Raw genomic sequence first — 24,894 nt, 5'->3', positions numbered from 1 at the left:
TTTTTTTTAAGTAGATTTAATATCCATACTGTCACTACACACATGGCTGAGAGTATACTGCCCCGATCTAAGACCACACTGGTTTTCTCCTCCAGGGCCACACCTGGCCACGCAAAGTGTACCTTCCTCTCCAGGGGAGAAATGGGACCACGGGCCAGTGGAACTGAGAAAACTATTCTCACCTGTGTATCTTAACTTCAGAACTTTATTGTATCAAACAAGCTATGAAAAACTACAGCACCTGGAACAAGTTCAAGTGAGTCCTACTAGTTATTCATTTAACTTGAAAAAAAAAAAGTGGCTTTTTCCCACAATTTATGACAATCGTCCAAATTGATCCATTTGTTTGACTGTTTAATCACTAGAAAAAAAAAAAAAATCACAAATGTCCAGGATGTTCCTTCCATGCTACCCTTCAGAGTCCTGCCACTATGGCATCTCTTCCAACCAACTCATGCAACAAATGACTTGAGACAAGTCACAGGTACAACACTACAAGCTGCATTTACTCTCCCTACTTACTACAAAAGTACACATCTTTCCTTTGAAAAGATAAAGGTAGCTAACAAGTAATCTTCACCAAAATATTCTCTGAAGTAATTATTTTTCTTCTATTATCAAAAAACTAGTATTAACAGCTGGTCTTTGAGGAACCAACACTCCTTCCCACAATATTTAAATGACGGGTATATTCTGAATGACTCACCAGACACCTGCTGTGTAAGTGAAGGTTTCTGAGTATGATCTATATGCCATCCAACTAATATATCAACTGTATCCTGGATGGAGACAAAGAAAAGGGGACGAATCATTTTAAGGTCTTACTGCTATTCCCCCTATGGACCATATAAAAGTAAGAGATTCTAGAACATCTTATGTCTTACCTACTTGACATCATACTAACTTAAAAGGGGGGTGGGAGGGACAGGGCAGGAGAATAATGGACCTTTATTCATGACATTGATGAAATATTTAAGTATCTTAAGGCACTAGTGTTGGCAAGTACAGATGGTATTTTTCATAAAACTGCATCATTATATCATTCAATCCTGGCCCTTAAAACTGATTATACTCAAAGGAGCAGAAACTTTGTTTTCTATCTAATTTCTCAAGTCCTCACACAAACAGACAATCCCTCACCCCATCATCTGAAAAGAGGGGGGTCAGGGAACTCACCCTAAAATTGGTGCTGAAAATATGAGGGTAACATCGAGCTACCAAAAGAATGCACTTAACACACTTGCAAAGTAATTCTGGTGTATCCACATTTTCAAGAATGGACTGCAGGCTGGTCATTACAAGCTGAAAAATAAAAGTTACAAACCATGAACATTTAATAAAATAGGGAGAAAACAAGCAAATTAGGTTATTTTATAGTGACATAGTGACATATGTCACTGTGATATAGTGATAGAGTGACATAAACTAACTATGATATCAAAGAAAATAAACCGTAGTTTTAGTTTCCAAAAAATTTGAAAACATTTCAATCCACTAAGATATTAAAGGCTGAAAACAAATACTGTTTTTCCTTTCTTTAATATCTGTTAACATATTTCTAAGTAACAAATTTACTCTGTTCCTAAGTGCTCTCTTCAATATTATGGGTGTGACTAAATTTCAAGAACAAAAACTAAGATGTATGATTTTAAAATTCAAAAGATAGAGCAAATGTTGTACAGTTTATACTTTTAAGATATAAACACTTGCTTCAAACTGGAATGATTTAAAGATCAGCATGGCTCCAACACAAGAGTGACATGCAGGTTCATGTTACCACTATATATGTGTATATATATTAAATAAACATATGGCATACTACTTACAGAATATTTTGTAGCTGAATTTTTTGTTAAAACCCATTTTTTCCCCAAAACGAAACTCTTCTCTACGAAAGAATGATGTTATAAATATAGAAAAAATGCTAGAATGAGAAAACCACGATTTTGCAAGAGCTAGTGCTATAATCTATACAATGCACAACATATGAATGAATGCTAAAATCAAGTGAAATATTATGAAAAACAGGATATTCAGAAGGTCTGATGGTATTATGTACAGATTACTGACTAATTACAAAGGGAGAAAAACAAGCCTTCACAATGGAAAAATCTGGTTGGTCTTCACCTTAACTAAGCAATGAAACTCTTCATCTAAGAGGTATGTGACCCTGAAGTTTTATGTACCTGCTAGCGTGACACAAAGCTAAGTATGAACCCATGAAGTATTCATGACCAAACTGTTTGAACTGAATCTAATCAGAAAGGAATAATCAGACAAGCCCAAGACGTAGAACATTCTTCGAAAAAAGGGGGACAAAAAAGGTGCAAGTTGTTACACTTAAGATTAAACAGGCACACCACCATCTTCAAGAGATTAAAGATTCACCAAAAACATGAATCTTGATGGAATCCTGAGTAAGACAAAAGCTATAAAAGACATCTCAGTGGCAACAGCACGATTTGAACATGGATTTTATTATGCGACAGAACTAATTTTCTTAGGTATGATTATAATATTGTTGTTATATAGAAGATTAGCCTTAATCTCTGGAGATGTATGCTCAAGTATCACGGGGTAAACCATCATGATGTAATTTATTTTCAAGTGCTTCAACAAAAAATTATGTCTGTGTGTGTAAAAAAAAAAAACTGGAGCAAAATACTAATAAGTGACAAATCTAGGTAAAAGGTACATGCGTGTTTACTGTACTAGCCTATCTGCTTTGCTGTGGATTTAAAATTTTTCAAAATAAATAACTGGGGAAACATCCACTATATAAACTGTATGCAGAATAAGCCAAATTTGGTGTTATGCTGGTTAGCTACAAATAATTTTCTAAATCTTTCCCCAAATTCTTTTCATAACCTCTACAATTAAGGAAAAATAAAAGTTTTAAGACAGAATAGATTTCTCACATTTGTTTTTTTTTAATAATTGGCCAAAATAAAACATAAAATCAACTTTTTAAGAAAAGTAAAAATAAAGATATCAAATATTCCAAAACCATCAAATTCTAAATTTTTAAGCAACAAAAATTTAATTACTTATAACTTGGCTCAAAATTATACTGGGAATCATCTTTTAATAATTCAGATACACAATTATTTTATATAACTTGGAATAATAATTTTTAACATGTTATCAAACCTAAAAAAACCCCAAAGTAAGTTGTGATGTTTATCTCCCTCAAAAAATGTGAAGCCCCCTTCGACCTGGCTTTCCTCATGTAGCTCCAATGTCCAAATCTGTAAATGATTCTAGTACTAAGCAAATTCAAAACAAAGCTTCTAAAAAGTGAAGACAGAAATTCTAAGTAACTTATTTTAAATCTACCTATAAAGGTGTATTCTTTATATTCTTTACTCAAATTCAGAAAGAGGAATTTTATTTACATCACATGTACTATCAGTAGATAACCCCTACCCTAAGATTCCTTTCTTCAAGCACTCTGCCAAGGATGTGTTAAAGACAACATTCTTCCCAAGCACATCATCACTCCCCTATCCTCCATAGTCTTACCTGCATTACAGATGAAAAGGCTTTCTTTTCTCCTACAGTCTCTAGTGCTTTGTAGGTGGCACATAAGTAGAGGAGTTTAACTTCATCTTTTGCAGATGAGCTAAATTTGCTAAAAATCCATTTGAAGATCTTCTCAGCCTCATAGCTCAGAGATGCACAAAGAAGGCCAAGACAACAAGCTCCCTCCTGTCTCAACTCCTGAAGCAATTTGCTACTGTGTTTATTTTAATGCAAACAAAACAAACAAAATACACAAGAGACTTAAGCTTTCAAAGATAACAAGAATAACATATCTTACAACAGAATGTCTTAAATGATTTAATTTTATCCAGACTAACGGTTTCAGTTTTATCCATTCTAAGTATTCTATCTTCTCTCTCCTGTAGTGCCCAAAGTACCTTTGTTAAAACTTTAAATTTTCTTTCATTTTAGAATCAATTATTTACAAATAGTAAAGAAAGGTTTAAATATACTAAAATTCAGACTTCGAATTCCATCTCAAACTACACTAACTGATTCATAGAAAAAGGCAGCAACAAGTGATCAAAGTGAAGTCACTCAGTCATGTCCAACTCTTTGTGACCCTGTGGACTGTAGCTTGCCAGGCTCCTCTGTCCATGGATTTTCCAGGCAAGAATACTGGAGTGGGTTGCCATTTCCTTCTCCAGGGGATCTTCCCAACCCAGGGATCAGATAAAACTACCATACAAATAATTATATACCTTGTAATATTCAATATCTGAGAACTATAAAATAGGAAACAGTAATAGTTAAATATAATAAACTTAAAAGATTAACATTGATTTATGTATTATATTAATGAGTGAGTATACAAAATAAAACCATCAGAAAGCAGTAACATTCATGACCTAGTGAGATGAGTTTGGATGTTTTCCAACACTACAGTTCTCTGGGAATCACCATATGCAGAAATGACTGCACACCTCTGGAGAACTCCAGCAGCCCTGGAGACTAGATGGCTTGAATCCACTGTTGCCCAAAGGACACTCCCTTTCACTTCTACTCTCCAAGCAGTTTCAAAATGCTCTAGTTTACAAAAGTTAATTGTATTCATTCACACTTGCATTCAGAGTTTATGTCATTCTACAAGTCAGTGCTCAATTATTTAGTCATGTTGACAAATTTAAAAAAAGAATGGCTCTCCCTTTCAAGTGGGTTCCATCTGTGTGTGTGTGCTCATTTGCTAAGTCCTGTCTGATGTCTGACTCTTTGCACCCCCACGGACTGTAACCCACCTGGATTCTATTTCAGTGGTAATTAGGGTTTAAATACTTTAACACAAAAAAAGATGGCAAGAGAACCCAGTGAAACATTAAATATGTTATAAAGGAAGTCAATAAGTTTATCTTCCTGTATACTTTTTAAAAGTTTCTCTTAAATTACTTACCTTTCATTAAGCACATCATGTACAGCAGCCAAGATATTATCCAATTGCTTAACTAGCACCTTAAAAAAAACACATTAATAAAAACTTCAGATTTCTATACTTTTAAGAATAACATTATGTACTTTTTCTTACTTCTGGTTCCCTCCCAATTGTAACTGGACCACACCGTACTTTCCTTATTATTCCCAGGTCCCAATTAGATCAGGAGGGTCATAAGTTTCCTTTCAGATTCTGAAAGAAATTTACCCATAGGAAATATACAGCCATGATCATCAATGGGGGAAAAAACCAACAATTCTTTTATTTACTCTGAAATCCATTTTTAAAACAAAAGGTGGATTGATGGATAGAAGAAGAGGTAGAGATATATATGATAAAGTCATAAAGTGTTAAAGTGTTAATGACAGAATTTAGATGCTATGATACTCACTGTAAAATTCTTTCAATTTACTGTGTATTTGAAATTTTTCATAATAAAGTTGGCCAGGGGGACCTGGAGGAAACCTGCTTTGAACCAAATGTCATTTGACTCACTATACCATTTTCATTAACTTTTTCCTGTTCTGTATCATGTTCTTAACAGTAAGAAACTTAGTTGTAGGGCAAAGAAATTTGTAACTGCTCCTGTACTTTATTCTTTTTTTCTGGCCAGGCCAAGTAGCTTGCAGAATCTCAGTTCCCTAACCAGGGACTAAACCCAGGTCAAGGCAATGAAAGCCCAGAATCCTAATCATTAGGTCACCAGGGAACTCCCTCCTGTACTTTATTTTATTTTATTTTTTTTTTATAAATTTATTTATTTTAGTTGGGGGCTAATTACTTTACAATATCGTAATAGTTTTTGCCATACATTGACACGAATCAGCCATGGGTTTACATGTGTTCCCCTTCCTGGACCCCCCCACCCACCTCCCTCCCCATCCCATCCCTCTGGGTCATCCCATTGCCCCGGCCCTGAGCCCTTGTCTCATGCATCGAACATGGAATGGTGTTCTGTTTCACATATGATAATATACATGTTTCAATGCTATTCTCCCACCTCCTGTACTTTAAAGAGTTTTTCATTTATTTAGCCCTGGCCACCAGACCAAACTTACCCATGAGCAAATTATGTACCTCCTACTCCAGTTTCACTTATGAAAACAGAGAGATATTCTGTCCCAGAACACAGGATAAAAAAGTTCCAAGGACAACAGAATAAATATGTAAAAGGTCAAAAGTACTTTATCGCAGAAGGAACCAACACGGATCCAACATTTGTGGCTAAATTACACATTAGGGGAATTAAGTTCTAGATGATCGTAATATAGGCCAAATAATCTGGAATTCCCTATTATTTTTCCTTAGAAGCAAATCTCTTCCCTTCTTAAACTACTTTAGATAACGTTTTATCTAGTGTACTATGGATATCCAAAACTGATCAATATTTCCAAACATACTATACTGACCAGCTTATTTTCTGGTTGCTGAATAAATTCTTTCAACTGCTTTACAGTAGCCAGTCTTCGGTCTCTGTCGTCTTCCCGGGTGATCCTCCGAAGAAGATTCGACAGTCGAGACTCATCAGAATAAGACATCGATCTCTCTGTGAATATAAACATTGAGGATGAATCAGCACAGAAATGTAATAGCGCAAATATTTTAAAGTATATTAAAAATCACAGCCCACCAGCCAATTAAAAAGAAAAGCTCAATGACTGCAAGTCCTATAACATTTTTTACAACTTGATTTATTTTGGGCTGTGCTGGGTCTTTACTACCACAGGAGCTTTCTCTCTAGTTTTGGAGAGCAGAGGTGACTCTCGAGCCGCGGTGTGTGGGCTTTTCATTACGGTGGCCTCTCGTTGTGGAGTGTGGGCTCCAGGGGCACGAGTTTCAGTCGTTGGGGCATGTGGGTTCCACATGGGCTCAGTACTTGTGGCTCCCGGGCTCTAGAGCACAGGCTCAGCAGTTGTGTGGCACAAGGGCTTCGAAGCACATGGAATCTTCCCAGACCAAGGACCAAATCCATGTCTCCTGCATTGCCAGGTGGATTCTTTACCACTGAGCCACCAGGGAAGCCCAGCCATAACACTTCATCACTGTAAACCCAGCCCCAGCAGACTGCCAGGCACACAGCAGACCCTCAAAAAAGATAAACCTACACAGACACCTCATTCCAGAGAACCAATTGACAAGAGGAAAAAAGAAAGGCTTAGAAATTATTCCCTTCAGATCTGTTCCAAACTATTTTCAACATCCAGGTAAACAGCCCAAGTAAGAAACTTCAACAGGTTTAGAGATAAAGTCTCTATCAGGCAGAAAGAGGTCACATGCTTCTCTTTCTCACCTAGGTCTCCCACTGGAGGGGAGCCTCTTGTTACATCATCAGTTTCCTAGGGCAAAGTTTTGGTGAACTGCAATCACACATTCAGTTCAACAAATGTCTAATTACCACCTACTATGTGCAAGGCATGCCACCACAAGGAAAGTGGCAAATCCAAACTTTTCTTCCCTTTTTAAATGATAAGAACAAGCAGGAATGCTCAAACAATGTTGAACACTACTAACCAAGATGGCTTTAAATAGTGTTAAATTTTTCTTTTTAAATTTTCAACTGTGCAATTCATAATTAATGAATGTACGTTAACACAAACCACATTAAACGGTCTGACAGTTCCATTTCTAAGGAATGAAAGGAAAAGTGATAATAAAATAAATTATAACATCTGAGAGAAGGAATAAGATTTTACAAAAAGCCTTAGCCTAGAGTCAGCCCTAGCTTAGAGTCAGCAATGATGAGTGCTAAAAATGTCTTTAGGTTATTAGTCAAGAAATCTAGGCTGTATTTACAATGCTGCTACTAGCAAACTGTATAACTCTGAGCCTGCAAGGGGGAGGTAGACTAAATTAGCTTTAGAGTCACTTCCTAACTCTACCATACCTAACTCTTAAGACTTCAAATACTTTTAAGAGATATTTCGGCCTATGACTTAGTCATTCCACTTTAGAAAAATTTATCTAAAAGAAATCACTTTTTTCCCACTCCAGTATTCTTGCCTGGAGAATCCCAGGGACAGGAGCCTGGTGGGCTACCGTCTATGGGGTCGCACAGAGTCGGACACGACTGAAGCGAAAAAAAGAAAAAAAAAAAAAATCGCTTTTTTTTTTAAAGCTGCGTGCAAAAGAAAAAAAGCTCTATACAAAAATGTTCATTAAGATACACAACACATACACACTCCTCACTGGGAAAAAATGGTTATAAAGTAAAGGTCCAAACAGTAATTATATCCAACAACGTGTATAAATCAGAAATCTTGACTTCTTAATCTGCCTTACCAATAAAATAAATTTCTCTTTCAGAACCAAGACCACTACCTCTAATCCTATGAACGTTCAAGACACTTTACCCATTCAGTGAGGCTGGTGTTATAAAGCAAGAAGCAGCAACTGTGTGTTTAACTTTAGAAAAGGGCCCAGTCCCTTTACTAGAGTTAAACAGAACTCTAGGGGCCTACCGTCACCCAAGAATTGAAGGACTTGCTGCAGAAAAGTCTATTATACACTATATGTTCAATATCTAACGTAACCAGGAAAATCCTTTCTTAAAAATCTTATCCAGTCTCCTAATCTTATTTTAAGAGCATTCTTTTTAAAAGTATTAAAAACTTTTCTGGTAGAAATTTATGTTAGGGAACAGTTGAGAGGAAAAAGAATGCAAACAATTATCACCAACACATGTTTGTCAACTCAGTAAGCTAACCAAGTCACAGACGAGCAAGGCACTGGTATGAAACAGGGCATTTAGGAGATGTCTCAGTGGAGGCATGTGTGATGGTCCCAGGTCACCCAGTCTTACCCTGTGATTTCCTCATGTCTTTGATGGCTAACGCACGACTGCCATGCTGAATACTGGTAAACTCAGGGCTGGTCACATTGTTAACCCTCAGCTCTTGCCCCAACGACTTCCGACCATAAGTATTTTCCCCAGATCCTCCATTGACACTGTAGACACCTGAAAACAGCAACATTTACATATTTCAATGGACTCTTTGTTTCACTCCATCAATTCCTGCCAGTTCAGGTCCTTCTGACTCAATCTGCAGCTCAACCAGCCTTTGCTTCTACTCTATCCCTGTGATGCATGCCTTGATTTCATTTTGTTATCTTCAGTAGAAGATCAGATTTTGCACTTTAAAACTTTTTAGAAGTCCAGAGGAGAGACAGTAGTCAGGAAAGACTTCAGCCTCAGTGATAATACTGTATTTGGAGGGGAAGAAAATTGCACTTATGTATTTTACTGCATGTGTAAAAAGTATATTTAAATTTATAATTAAGGGGTAAACTTTCAAAAAAATGTTTCAAGAACAGCACTGTGTTTAATAATTATATTTTAAACATATTAGAAGAAAAGAAGGGGAGAGAGAGAAAGAAAGGGAAAGAGGAGGAAAAGGAGAAGTAAGTAGGTTAAATAAAACACAAAAGCATGCCTCTGGCAATAAGGAAATATATAATATATACCCTTTTCGTCATTCTGTATGTCAGCATGGATTCTGGTATCATCATGCCTTTGCCGAGACACCACAGCTGAATTTGAAGGTTGCAGTCCATAAGAGGAAGACCCACCCCTATCTCTGGATGAAGAGTATTTTAAATTATCTGGGTCGGCTGATGCACTATCAGTTCTGCAAAGAGAGAAGGGTATAAAGTTACAACTTTAAAAAAACATTTTGATAACCCAAATCGTAAATCTTTCTTTTATACAAGCCTCTATCTTCTCATTGTTATTATACAAAAGGACTCCAACATCTAATAAGAAGTCTTTCAACTAGGAAGAGATTGTCAATGGGTGAAACACCAGCTTTTCAGTCCCCTCTACCATCTAAAGGTTCATTCAGAAATATGAATAACTTCCAGGAATAGGGTGGCCAACTCAACACCTAAACTGGTTTTAGCACTGAAAGTTCCATGTCCTATGAACTCCCTCAGTCCCACGCAAACTGAGACAGCTGGTCACCATGGTCCAGGGTTCTTTTCACGTGACTTGATAAAAGGAATAGTTGTTTCTAAATTGCCTTCTCTCATAAGAAGGTTAACCAGTGGAAAAATTACTCTTCTCAGTCATAAAAATAAAAAACACTGGCAACATATCAGGCAGGAGCAAAGTGTTACCAAATTATTTTTAAACTACTGCCTAGCGGCAATGTGGCACTCTCTCTCTCTCACCTAAATTTGTAACTTGATTATTTGGTGGGAAAATAGATTACAGAATGAAATTTGAAAGCATGCTCAAAAGGATATTAGAAGAACACAGCTGAAAAATAAGATTATTTTAATGTATGGTAATACTGAGGACTTCATTATTAATAGATATTCTTTATATAAGCAATCTCACAGATTGCTTATATAAAGAATATTAATAATACTAAGTCAATTAAAAAAATAGTATCTATTAAAATTATAAAAAGTGAGGAAAATAAAAGATATCCAAGGAATCCAATAAAGCTGAAGGTTGCAGTCCATAATCCATTTAAAATTCAAATGCTACCTAGAATAATCCCAGATATGTGAATATTAATAAACAAGTGGCACAGTCCCAAGGTAAAATCAGTATCCTTATCTAAGGATCATCTCTATGCCCCAATGGCCCTATCAGTAAAATACAAAGCTAACTCTATAATTTCTCATGAACCTTATTCTTTCTTCAATCAACCCTCAAAAAATAAGGTATCAAGATATGTAAGACAACACTAACTATTCTATGACAACACATGAAAAATACGAAGAAAAATGCTCCTCTAATATTCATATTTCTTCGGAGAGGAACAACTTTCTTAGGGAAAAAAAAAAGTCATTCTTATGATGCTTATTAAAACACCTTCTACACCATAATTTTTTGGTGACATTATCTGGGGACATTAAGGACACTGGCAAGAGCAGAAACTTAGCTGTTTCTCAACCCCATTCCCTTCCCCATGTATAAAAAAGGACATAGTTGTCTGTGTATTTTATTTAGAGGTTATCATCCTTTCCTTGTCCCCACCCACAAGAATACTAAATATGAAAAAGTTGCATAGGCTCTGACATCCTGATCAGAACCTACTGCAACTTTTGTTAATATAGAATGTAGACAAATAGGTTCAATTAAACTTGGAGACCTCCATGGCACACAAGTCTAAATTATTCCTAAAGGCTCTGAATCTGAAACAATAAAAATTCATAACGCTAGCACACTAACTAAACATATAACTAAAGTTCCATAATGGAGTATATTCTTCAAACATTCAGAGTTCACTCAACAAAGCTCAGAACTTCCAACATATGAAAAAATAAAATCTATGGAATTTTTAAAAAATGTATGAGGATATTTTCTTAGTGTAGTAAGTCTACAAGCATTTAAATGCCTTTACCACTAAATGAAGCATAAGAACTCTTTAAAACTTATATAATGACCTGTCCCACGTACCTAAAAGTAGCATACTCAATGAGCACCTATAATAAACCATAACATACCATTAATTTCTAAAAGGGAATTGAAAAATAAGAGAATCTATGAGCTTTAATGATTTGGGCAGACTTGAAACTTGTCTGTATGTATGGCACCTAACACAACCTGGAAAAGGAAACTGTTAGCAAATGAATTAATAAAACAATTCTGAAACATCAAGATAATTAAAGTCTTATCAATATTTAAATAAATATTAAAATAGTCTGGATTTCTAATGTCCATTATGCTTCATATAGACTACATATACTACTCTTACTATGAAGAGTTAAATATTAAATATTTGTATCTTTTTCTGGTGACATAGCACTAAACACAAGGCAATAGAGAATACGGGTTTAAAAAAAAGATCTAGGCTCAGATCTCAGCTCCAGCACTGGAAAGGTACGTGTGACTTTGCACAAGCAACTTAACTTCCAAGCCTCTGATGTCTGTTGCAGAAAATGGGGATAATATCTATAGATTATGTGATGTTTTTATAAGGCTTATGAAAGATAACAAGTTCTTAAGAAATACTTAGCTTACAAGGTACAATCAAAGTCAGTAGGTCCATAATACTAAATATACTCAAGGTTTCCAGTCTAACAGGTAAATATAAATCATTAATGAACATATGAATACAATCAAAATAAGTTTTTATACTCAGTATACAATAAACTGATTTTAACTTCTTCACTGAAAAAATTAAGCAATCTACTGCTACCAAGAAAAGAAATCCATTTCTACTTAGGAATCATACAAAATTAAACAAACAAAAAAACAGAACAAATCTCCCAATTTGTTACAAATAAAATCTCATTAGTTATAAACACAGAGACTTTTCTCCCCAGAATTTGAGTTTTCAGAAATATAATGAAAAACTCACTAGAGTAGAACTACTGTCTCAGAAATGTCTAAAAACTCCCTGGTTGCCAGGTTCTTTTAATACAAACCAATCAAACCACTTCTAACCAGAATTCAAATTATAGATATTCTGAACCCAAAGACACAAAATGGTTCAGCATTTATACAAAATCTTTCTTTTATAAGATCTAGACAGCTTAGTTCTCAAAAAGTCAATATCAGGCAGTTAGCATCAACAAGATCATCCCAGTCCAATAAATAGAAAACTGTTAAGAATGGAAATAAGCACTTAAAATGAGGCAATCAAAGGGCACTAAAAAGAAAATGCAGACTGAACTCAAAGAGGCAGGCATAAATGTTAAGCTAATTGTAAGGGCTGAAAAAACTATCATCTGCCAGAATTAGTATCTCAATTTAGTGATAAAAGAAAATGTATTTGTTAAGACTAAGTATCCTAGCTAGGACCCAAAAATACCTCCACAGCCCCTTTAATACTCTAAAAATATTATGGAGAGAGAGGGAAAAAAAAAAAGAAATACATAAATTCCCCAAAATGATTAAACTGAAGTTAAAGCCTGATGTACATGCCACATGAGAGGTAAGTTTCTAAAGCTCATACCTCAAAAATCGCATACTGTATAATATGGAGCCTTTGTGATGTTTTTGCATCAAGTCAATCTGTAAGACAGTAGTTACAATATTAGTGAGGACAGTGGGTTAAAACATTTGTTTTCCAAACATGAAGCAAATATCATTCATGGGTTAGGTGCTTTTAGTTGCACTATGGCCTTCTAGGGTTCATATGCTGAAGCAAAAACTGCGATGGAATGCCACTCTCTGCCGTAGAGGACAGAGGCTTGAGGTGGCAGCGAAAAAATTTTTAGAACCAAAGAGAACTTAAATGTTAACTATAACATACAAATCACATGCAAATACAGTTACCACTCATTTTAGTTACCTATTATCAATATACATAAAATGTAATAAATCAGAGAGATCATTCATTTTCACTGACCCAAGCCTTGAGATCTCACATCAACAACCTACCGAGTGTTAGGGATAGTATGTCACCCCTAAATGTGGTTTTATAGTCCAGTTCTTGTAAGCATCATGAAAAGCAACTAAGGAGGGGGGAAAAATCAGCCTGGAGAGGTGAAGTCAGGGAATTCTCTACCAGAAAATATTTCCATAAAGCACCCCAAAATGACTTGATGCAAACACCACACCTAGCGGTGCCACCAGAAAAAGCATGCTATTGCTTCAAGTTGTTTTTACCTAGGCTCATTAAGGGATTTCACTTGCATGGTGAGATCTAATTTGTAATGGGGACCAAGTAGGAAATGAGATCTGCACTAAAGCCAATGAGGTGGGACTGAGTTAATTCTCTGAAGCAGTGGCACTCAAAGAGAGCATCACTGTCACAAAGAAGTTGCAGGATGCGCTGTTTTTCATACTAACAGTTCATACCACTAAAAATTTACCTTTTAAAAATAAATTCAATGTTATTCTTGTGATATCTCTTACCTGGATTCAGACATACTTTCAAAAAAGTGTAGGAGAAAAGGTGAAATTACGCATAATTCTGAGACTTGAGTACATCACACTTTCACATGAGCGACACTGCTCTAAAATATGAATCTCTGGCTAAAAAATTAAGTTGGGAGGCTCAGGGACTTCATTATATGAAATGCCACAGGAGAAAATAGTAAGTTCAAATTTAATAAAACAGAATTGAACCATCATGCCAAAATTAAAAATTATAAATGAGTTTGCCTCAGTTTTACTATAATGAAATATTAACAGCTAATATTTCTTGATGAAACTTCCTTAGGTACTTAATAAGAATTAAGTATTAAATACCAAATTTTTAATTACCTATTTATAGGTTCTTTAGTAATCAACTTTTAATATCAATCAAACCTCAACTAATTAGTTTTTGCAGCCTCAAAATACAAAAATATATTTAACTACTGTTGTAAAAGTGTAAAGAATTTCACCTTGCCCAAAGAGAGGCCTGAGCTTACCCTTCAACTTCTGGAAGATAGTATTTAAACTTTTGGAATATAATGCCTAATAAGAGTGTCCCTGTCCACCTGAAACTTTGCATCACACCAGAAAGTAAAACTATGGGATCTATGGTGAGGCCTTTGAATCACATAGATCAACTCAACCTTTAGTAGGGCTGGAAACCTAAGTTCATGCATGTGGGCAATTGATCATGGACCCCATGAGAACTCTGGACACCAAGGTTGGGCTGGGCTTCCATGTTTGGTAACATTCATACGTATTATCACAAGTCAATACCACGAAACAGGGAGAAGCTCGGAGTTTGGAAGTATCTGAGACTCTGCTCTATGTACCTTTACCCTTGGTTGGTTTTAATCTGTATCCTTTAGCCGCAACCATGAGTATAACAGCTTTCGATGAGTCTTTAAGTCCTTCTAGTGAATTATCCAACCCAAGAGTGGTCCAGAGGACCCCCAAACTTGCAACTGCTATCAGAAGTAAGGGTGGTCTTCTGGACATGTTCCTTCTAACTCTGCACCTATACTTAAAATCACTGAATATACTCTAATGCAAAATTTAAAAGGTTGTAAATTTTGTTTTTATGTAATATCTTTAGCAAAACATAGTATTCAACTTCAATATAGTTTATATCCCTCCCAAGCAATCTCAAACACCATCTATTTGACAGACCTCTAAACCATATTAACCAAAAAGGACCAAGTAAGTAACTACGTGGGTACTCCATTAGATCTCAACCTTCGCTTCATGTGCCTCTACACTTTGTCTTCAGTGTAAACGTTGTTGAATACACCACTCCCGTGTAGCTCTCTACCTATAACTGAGTCTTCAATGCTGCCCATGACTCCCTAGCTAGGGTTCTCTGCTTTTCCAAAACAGCTGTCAAACTTTCTGTACCTTTCTCTTTCCCCCAGTACTACCGCTGACAAAGATTCCACAAGTGACCTAAAGCAGCATAGCTATTTAGCTAATTAAAGGCAGAGTAAAAACGCAAACTCAGTTCTAACTTACAGGTTCTTCAACACTCCACCACTGCCTGCCAGCCTCCTTCCAACAATCCACAAGTTTACCTGTGTCTCACGCAGAGCCTTTCTTCCCATCACACTCATACAATGGAACAAGTAAACCTCCTATCTACAGAACCCTCATCACATCATCAACAAATGAACACACTCAGGTCTTTCCTCTAGAAAAAAAAAAAGAAAAGAAACACTTAGCTCTCTTTCTCCTTCTAAAGCTAACTGTATAGATAGACTTTTCACAGCCAAACCTCTGGGAAAAAATTTATTATCCTTGCCTTCACTCACTTTTCAACTTGCTGAAACCAGGGTCACACACTGAGCGCTCCAAAGTGCTCCACAGGAACCATTCCTGCCAGAGTAGCAACTACCACTGGTGGTTACTTGTCTTTCAAATCCCATAAGTTTTTCAGTTCATCTTGCTCAATGTCCCCTGATGACTTGTTTTGCTTTTGACAACTCTCTATTCACATTTTCTCTGTACCACTAAAAAGGTTTTTAGTAACTTGAATTCCTGTGACTTTCTCTGCTTTTCCCAACCCAAGAACCTTCTTCTTAACTTCCTTCTTCAATCAGTTTAGATTTCATGGTCTATCATTTCAATAACTCTTCCCTTAACTTCCCTTAATATTTCCCTCACACCAACCTGGCAAAATCCTAATCCTGCATAAATCCAATTATCAATTACCCATCATCCATCAGCAAGTACCACGTTCCCAGGTTCTTCCAAAGTTCATCTTCCACATGCACTATCTGTTCCCCATTCTCTTCAGATTCCAAAACACTCTTCTAAATTCTCTCCTCCTTCTCTCCTTCCTTCTCTAACATTCTCTCTACTTGACCAAGAGGAAAAATAAAGATACGATAACACACATGCACCCAACTCTAGAACTTTATGGGATTCCATCTATTTCTACCTTCTCATAACTTTTCAACACTCCACCACTGCCTGCCAATCTCCTTCCAACAATCCACAAGTTTACCTGTGTCTCACACAGAACCTTTCTTCCCATCACACTCACACAATGGAACAAGTAAACCTCCTAACTACAGAACTTTTCAAATAGTCTTTCTCCTGTGGACTCTACCTTTTCCACCAAACTGAATCTTCTTCTTAAACATGTAAAATTTTCTAGTATCTCCCACTTAAAAATACAAAAACAAATTAAAAGCACACACACACACACACAAAAACCAGAAAAACTCCATCAATCCCACATCCCTCCAACCAACCAACCTGCCTTTGCTCTTTGCAGTCGAACAGAATTGTCTCTCCTCCCCGTATTGTTTCTTTACCTCTACTAGCTCCTCTGTTTACAGCAAGCCAACTTCTGTTCTATCACTTTTGGCAAAACCAACTAAGACCTCCAGGTTGCTAAAAGCAAGATATATTTCAGGTTGCTCCTTACTCATCCTCTCACAGCAGGCTTTCACAAGGCTGCTGAGCAGGCTATGGTCTGCACAAAGGTGCCCTACAGGGGAGTGAAGTGGGCTGAATGAAAACTTCTTTTTAGAATCCTTACAATAACCTGGGCTCAGATCCTGATAATTCAAAATAACTAGATTCTTTCCTTCCTTTGGCTTATAGGATGTTATACTCTGTATTTCTTCCTACCTCTCCACTTCTGCTTTTTCAGGCACCTATGAAGGCTTACTCAGCCTCTTCTACCACACCACTAAGCCTTGGAGTTTCTCAAAGCTTGACCATAGGCCTTCTATTCATCTCTCCCGCAAACTATGCTGATGGCAATACTTGTCACCTGTATGACATCAATTCCCAAATCTAGGCCTCCATCAAAGATGTGCACTCTCAAATCCAGACCTATATACCCAAACCAAAAAAAAAGCAGTCTTAACTTCACCCAAGTGAAATCCAGACCTATATACCCAAACCAAAAAAAAGCAGTCTTAATGTTCTAATGCCTCAAATACAACAACTGGCTCCTTTCTTCCCAGAACTCCCACTTTAATAAATGTGGGCATTTTCCAACAAATGGCACTATTTGGTCAGACAGACATATTACGTTGGTGCAAAAGAAATTGCAGTTTTACATTGAACTTGGCCATTTGATATTGGAACACATTCTTAAATATGGTTATGTTATACATCATTTTAGTGCACATTTCTCGCTTTATGTTTTTTTGCTAATGACTTATCACTAGCTGTTTCAGTAAAGTTCAGTTGCTCAGTCGTGTCCAACTCTTTGTGACTCCATGAAATGCAGCACACCAGGCTTCCCAGTTCATCAACAACTCCCGGAGCTTGCTCAAACTCACGTCCATTAAGTCAGTGATGCCATCCATCATCTCTTCCTCTGTCCCCTTCTCCTCCTGCCTTCAATCTTTCCCAGCATCAGGGTCTTTTCCAATGAGTCAGTACTTCACATCAGGTGGCCAAAGTTTATACTTTGTATCAGGCGGCCAAAGTAGACACAAACTAGCTGTTTATTTTATATTTATTTTAGACTAGGGAAATGATGTTAGACAAACAGCAAATCCAAGTGATTTTCTTATTCGAGTTCAAAATGTGCCATAAAGCAGCGGAGGCATCCCAACATCAACAACACATTTGGCCCAGGAACTGCTAACGAACATACAGTGCAGCAGTGGTTCAAGAAGTTTTACAAAGGAGACCAGAGCCTTGAAAATGAGAAGTGCAGTGGCCAGCCACCAGAAGTTGACAATGACCCACTGAGAAGATCATCAAACCTGATCCTCTTATAGCTACACAAGAAGTTGCCAAAGAACTCAACATCGACCATTCTACGGTCATTTGCCATTTGAAGCAAATTGGAAAGGTGAAAAAACTGGATAAGTCGGTGTCGCATGAGCTGACCAAAAATAAAAAAAAGCTGTCATTTTGAAGTGTCATCTTTTATTCTACACAACAACGAGCCATTTCTTGATCAGACTGGGACATGTGAGGCAAAGTGGATTTTATATGACAACCAGCAATGACCAGCTTAGTGGCTGAACCAAGAAAAAGCTCCAAAGCACTTTCCAAAGTCAAACATGCACCAAAAAATGTCGTGGTCACTGCTTGGTGGTCTGCTGCCAGTATGATCCACTACAGTTTTCTGAATCCTGGCAAAACCATTACATCTGAGAGTATGCTCAGCAAATCAATGAGATGCACCAAATACTGCAACACCTGCAGCCAGCATCAGTCAACAGAAAGGATCCACTTCTTCTCCACAACACCTGACCGCATGTCGCACAACCAACGCTTCAAAAGTTGAATGAATTAGGCTACGAAGTTTTGCCTCATCTGCCATCTTCACTCGACCTCTCACCATCCAACTACCACTTTCTTCAAGAAACTCAATGACTTTTTGCAGGGAAAATGTTTCCACAACCAGCAGGAGGCAGAAAATGCTTTCCAAGAGTTGATCAAATCCCAAATTTTTACACTACAGGAATAAACAAACTTATTCCTCATTGGCAAAAATGTGTTGATTGCAATGGTTCCTATTTTGGTAAATAAAGATGTGTTTGAGCCTAGTTTATAATGATTTAAAATTCACAGTCTGCAACTGCAATTACGTTTACACCTAACTAATAGTATGTTTTCCACCCCTAGTTCTCACCTCTATTCCATTTCTCCCCAGACTGCAAAAAAAACAATTCTAATAAAACACAAATGTGATGTCCTCCCACTGCCATTTTCATCTTATGGACCTTACTTCCCTTTTCAGCTAACTCTCCACACTCTTGTAATCCTTTTACATTCTGTGCCCCATCCATCCCATTCTTTCAGTGCCCCAGGGACCTTGTTAATAAGCCTGTCTGCATGGAACAGCCTTGTCCTTGGCCCTCATTAATCTTTCAATGTCCTTTAAGCTTTAGCTTTCCTTTGCAAAGTTTCTGATTCCCCTGAAACAGACTAGGAATCCCTGTTACATAAGTACTACCAGAGAACCTAACAGTTCCTTAACTCTTAGACCATTGGAGAAGTTTATTTAACTGTGTTCTGCCAGGAGACTGTAAAGTCCAGAAGGGCAGGAACCTGTCAGTGTTGCTTATCACTGTATTCCCATTGCCTAGAGGGCAAAAAATTATTTCCTATGACTGCCTCTTCTCACAATCAAGGCCTTTCTCTTAACTCTAGAATGCAGTCCCCTAACTTAACCCAACACGAATTTTTCTTCAAGATTCAACCTAGAACCCATACTCCCTCTCCCATATGTTCTATTAAAAATCAACAATGTTTTCTTGGTTATTTTCTACAAGAGCACTAATTAAGAGTAATAACTCCAAAAGATGAACTAAATAAGATAGTTCCAACCCTCTAAGAATTTACCATCTAGAAAGAAAAGAACTGTTAGTATAAATTCCAATTAGGACTATAAAATGTTCTGTGATTTCAGGATTAAAAAAAATCCTATGATTCAGTACCTTCTTTAAACTCTTACAGCACAAGTACCACACTAGCTTGCACTTTAGTAGTTCCATACTAGCTTCAATTTGTTCACTAGTTTGAGATGTCAGCACTGAAGGCAGACGTATTATATTATCTAACACCACACACCTTTCATAGGGAAAGGAGAACAGCATGATGCTGCAGGGAGAGTGGAGGGCAACTAGAAGATGACCTTGGATCAAAATCCATTATGATTATTTAAGTAAAAACTTTGTCTTGTAACACAAAAAAGAACCCAGTAATAGAAAGGGATGGATTCAGTAATACATTTAAATGAATTCTGAATTTTTTCAAATCTACTTAATATGCATATTACAAGTCTCATTTTTGTGCAAAGGATACTAAGTTAAAAGACCACTCACAAAACCAGAGAAAATACTTGCAAATCATGTATCTCTTAAGAGTCTAGTATATAAAGAACGCCTATAACTAAGCAAGAAAACGATCAAATTTAAAAATGGGCAAAAGACCTGAATAGATACAGTTCTCCAAAGATATACATATGGCCAATTAGCACATGAAAAGTTGCTCAACTTCACTGGCAAATGCTTGCTAAGTCACTTCAGTCATGTCTGACTCTTTGCGACCCTATGGACGGTAGACCACCAGGCTTCTCTGTCCTTGAGATTTCCCAGGCAAGAACACTGGCTGCTGCTGCTAAGTCGCTTCAGTCATGTCCGACTCTGTGCGACCCCGTAGACGGCAGCCCCCCAGGCCCCCCCGTCCTGGGATTCTCCAGGCAAGAACACTGGAGTGGGTTGCCATTTCCTTCTCCAATGCATCAAAGGGAAAAGTGCAAGTGAAGTCGCTCAGTCGTGTCCAACTCTTAGCGACCCCATGGACTGTAGTCTACCAGGCTCCTCCATCCATGGGATTTTCCAGGCAAGAGTGCTGGAGTGGGGTGCCATTGCCTTCTCCGAAGACTGGAGTGGGCTGCTATTCCCTTCTCCAGGGGATCTTCCTGACCCAAGGATTGAAACCAAGCCTCTTATGTCTCCTGCATTGGCAAGTGGGTTCTTTAACACTAGCACCACCTGGAGGAAAATGCAAATCAAAACCACAAAGAGAAAGCATCCATTAGAAGAGTCAAAAAATTTGTTAATGATAAATAACTAATGTTGTGAGATGGAAAATTTAGAGCCCTCATACACTGCTTATGAAAATGTAAAATGCTAGAAACCACTTCAGAAACAGTTTGGCATTTCCTCAAAAAGTTAGACAGAGAATTATCACATGATTCAGCAAATCGACTCCAATCAACTCCCAAGTATATGCCCCAAAGAACTGAAAACAAGTGTTCAAACAAAAACTTACACATTAATGTCCACCACAACACTATTTACAGTAGCAAAAAGGCAGAAACTCAAATGCACATCAAACAATGAATGGATAAACAAAATGTGTAAATCTATACAATGGAAGATTACTCAGCCATACCTACTACAACATGGATGACCCTTGAAAATATTATACTAAGTCAAAGTGGTCTGACATAAAAGGCTACATATTACATGATTCCAATTATATGACATATCCAGAATAGACAAATCCATAAAGAAAGTAGATCTGTGGTTGCAAGGGGCTGGGAAGATGGGAAAATTTGGATTGACTGCTTAATTGGTACTGGGTTTTGATCTGGGATGACAAGAAGCTCTGGAACTAGATGTTGGTCACAGCTGCACACACTGTGAATGTACTTAATACCACTGAATTGTAAAATGGTAAATTTTATGTGTATTTTACCACAATTCTTTCAAAACTTATTTATAACATTCTTGAAAAGACAAAATTATAGGGGGGAAAAAGACCAGTTGTTATCAAGGACTAGGAGAAGTTGACTATAAAAGGGAACAAGGAAACTTGGAGGTGCAGTGTGGAGGGGATGATGGAATTATTGATAGCTTGACTGTGGTGGTCATTTTTTTTTTCTTTACACTATTTTCTTTACATATTTCTTTACAGTAAAGACATAAAAATAAGTAAAAGACCATGAGGCTTCCCAGGTGGCACAGTGGTAAAGAATTTACCTGCCAATGCAGGAGATGAAAGAGATGTGGGTTTGATCCCTGCGTTGGGAAGATCCCTTGGAGGAGAAAGTGGTAACCCACTCCAGTATTCCTGCCTGGAAAATTCCATGGACAGAGGAGCGTGGCAGGTTCCAGTCCATGGGGCCACACAGAGTCAGACACCACTGAGCAAATGAGCACAAAAAAGGCCATTGATTTTTAATAATTTGATATTTCATGTTTTACATTGCCTACCAAATTTAGTAGTCATTTTCAATGGAAAAGCAAAAATGTAGCACTGGATACTCTCCAGTGAAATCAAAGACTGTTAGTGTCTGAATTTACCAAAGGGTAAAGAACTTACCAGATTCTTTACCACTGTGTCACCTGGGAAGCCCAGTGGTCTTTTACTTATTTTTATACCTTTACTGTAAAGAAATACAATATTTCCTTTATGTTTGACTTACTGGGATACAATTTACATGCCCTAGAGTTCTTCTGAGTTTTGAGGAATGCAGATACTATTTAGCACTAACTAAACTTCAGTTAGTCTCTGAACTTTAAGCTTGGGAAGGATTAACCTAGGCAGGGTACAGAAACAAACCTACTCACATTGCCTACTCATTTTCAAAAAATTTTAAAGAGTCAAAGCACTCAGCTCAGTTCAGTCGCTCAGTCATGTCCGACTCTTTGCAACCCCATGGACTGCAGCATGCCAGGCTTCCCTGTCCATCACCAACTCCCGGAGCTTGCTCAAACTCAAGTCCATCAAGTTGGTGATGCCATCCAACCATCTCATCGTCTGTCACCCCCTTCTCCTCCTGCCTTCAATCTTTCCCAGCATCAGGGTCTTTTCCAATGAGTCAGTTCTTCTCATTAGGTGGCCGAAGTATTGGAGTTTCAGCTTCACTATCAGTCCTTCCAATGAATTTTCAGGACTGATTTCCTTTAGGATTGACTGGTTTGATCTCCTTGCAGTCCAAGAGACTCTCAAGAGTCGTCTCCAGCACCACAGTACAAAAGCATCAATTTTTGACACAAGCGTCAAAGCACTATGGCGAGCAAAATTAGAAAAATCATTGCTTGAGAGAGGCAGGCAATCCACTTCTAAGCTATTTTATGTATGTTAAGTATCATGTACTTCATCTGGCATAAACTCATATCCTACTAGGCATTAACAATATTGATAGCTATAAAATCTGGTATGCTTTTAATCTTCAATACAAATATGAATTCAATTCTCAGTATTTAACAAAAAAATTTTGTTAATGCTAAATAATTGTTCACCTGAAGGCTCCCAAATCTAAAGCACAGTAATTTGACTTACTTTCCTCTGAAGTTTATTTTTAACCCAAGTTGGTTTACAGCCTTAAATAAAACTGCTTCAGCTACCATTTTTGCATTGCTTATCTTCCTCTTTTGTCAGCAAGTCCTGGAAGTACTTTAGAAACATCCCATTCAGCCTGGGAAATTGCCAAGATGGAAAGGAAATCTCTTACTCCATGACCTCCTAGTAGAATAGGACAAAAAGACTGAAAGTCTACAAAGAAACATGTCCCGCCCCCTCATCCCCACCCAAACTCTCCAACTAATGCCAAACATAGCCCCTGAGGATAGGGAAGATTAAGGATCACTGGAGAAGGAAATGGCAGCCCACTCCAATATTCTTGCCTGGAGAATTCCTACGGACAGAGGAGCCTGGCAGACTCTAGTCCATGGGGTCCCAAGAGTCAGACACGACTTAGCGACTACACCACCACCAAGAGTTAAACACTAAAGGAATCCTAAAAGGAAAAGTCTTAAAACCAGATTGGGACTCTAATCAAAGAAAAGGCAGAGTGTTTTATAAGAAATGTGTGAAACCATCTTTAAAAAGTCCTGAAAACTAAGGTTGGGGGAGGGGTAAGCAAAGTATAAACAAATCATCACTATTTTTTTTTTTTTACAAGTCAAGAAAAATGATGTGGTTGCCAAAAATCACTCATAACACATTAAGAAAACATAGTTCAGTTCAGCAGCTCAGTCATGTCCGACTCTTTGCAACCCATGGACTGCAGCACACCAGGCTTCCCTATCCATCACCAACTCCCGGAGTTTACTCAAACTCCTGTCCATTGAGTCGGTGATGCCATCCAACCACCTCATCCTCTGCCATCCCCTTCTCCTCCTGCCTTCAATCTTTCCCAGCATCAGGGTCTTTTCCAATGAGTCAGTACTTCCCATCAGGTGGCCAAAGTATTGGAGTTTCAGCTTCAACATCAGTCCTTCCAATGAATATTTAGGACTGATTTCCTTTAGGATGGACTGGTTGGATTTCCTTGCAGTCCAAGGGACTCTCAAGAGTCTTCTCCAACACCACAGTTCAAAAGCATCCATTTTTCGGCACTCAGCTTTCTTTATAGTCCAACTCTCACATCCATACGTGACTACTGGAAAAACCATAGCCTTGACTAGACGGACCTTTGTTGGCAAAGTAATGTCTCTGCTTTTAAGAAAACATAAATATGACACAATTCGACAAAGGTATTTTTAAAAAAACTATTATCGAGTTAGGCTCTACTGCCATAATGGTATGGTATACCCTACAAGTCCTGGGCATAGTCAAGGATTTCGGCAACAAAAGAGCAATATTCTAATATGCGCCCCTTAACATGCATCACATCTCAAATACAATGGCAAGCATGGAAAAGACACTGAATTTCATATTCCACACATGATTTTCAACAGAGACACTACCAGAAATATCTTTAGGGTATTCTCAAATTAGAAACGTGACCCCCACTCCAACCCTCTTAAAAAATAAATACACCTAAGAGAAATCGAAACTCCTTGGTTTTACTTTTAACTTTACCAACACAACTATACTAAGACAGCAACTGGATTTTTAAATGGACCCTGACGCCTTTCAACATCTCCAATAACTCCTCTAGGACCTATCGTCTTAGGTATCCTGGGGTAGGAAATACACTATTAACACCAAATTGGTGAAGAAACATACTACCTGTAATCAGTGGTAAAATATGTATGGTAAACCCTCCTACCTAAGCACTGGAACTTCTTTTTCAGAGCTGTTCCTTAAACAGCCATATCCTCTCCTTTGTTGTTTAGTCGCTCAGTCGTGTCTGACTCTTTATGACCCCATGGACTGCAGCATGCCAGGCTTCCCT

General features: G+C 37.5%; 1 protein-coding gene across 1 annotated transcript in view; it reads right to left on the bottom strand.

Moving 5' to 3' along the window:
• The window catches only part of SMG1 (SMG1 nonsense mediated mRNA decay associated PI3K related kinase), a 100,216-nt gene that overhangs the window by 63,208 nt on the left and 12,114 nt on the right, over nt 1-24,894 (bottom strand). Inside the window, exons 2-8 of the mRNA XM_081556405.1 lie at nt 9,431-9,594; nt 8,769-8,924; nt 6,379-6,515; nt 4,931-4,989; nt 3,523-3,736; nt 1,177-1,302; nt 707-779 (exon numbers count right to left, since the gene is read on the bottom strand). Of these exons, the coding sequence (XP_081412531.1) occupies nt 707-779; nt 1,177-1,302; nt 3,523-3,736; nt 4,931-4,989; nt 6,379-6,515; nt 8,769-8,924; nt 9,431-9,594 (929 nt within the window). The remainder of the gene's footprint in view (nt 1-706; nt 780-1,176; nt 1,303-3,522; nt 3,737-4,930; nt 4,990-6,378; nt 6,516-8,768; nt 8,925-9,430; nt 9,595-24,894) is intronic.

Source organism: Giraffa tippelskirchi, chromosome 13, assembly GCF_054371585.1.
Source record: "Giraffa tippelskirchi isolate mGirTip1 chromosome 13, T2T-mGirTip1v1.2.pri, whole genome shotgun sequence".
In the NCBI taxonomy this organism is placed as follows: domain Eukaryota; kingdom Metazoa; phylum Chordata; class Mammalia; order Artiodactyla; family Giraffidae; genus Giraffa; species Giraffa tippelskirchi.
This window is presented reverse-complemented; position numbering and strand designations above follow the sequence as displayed.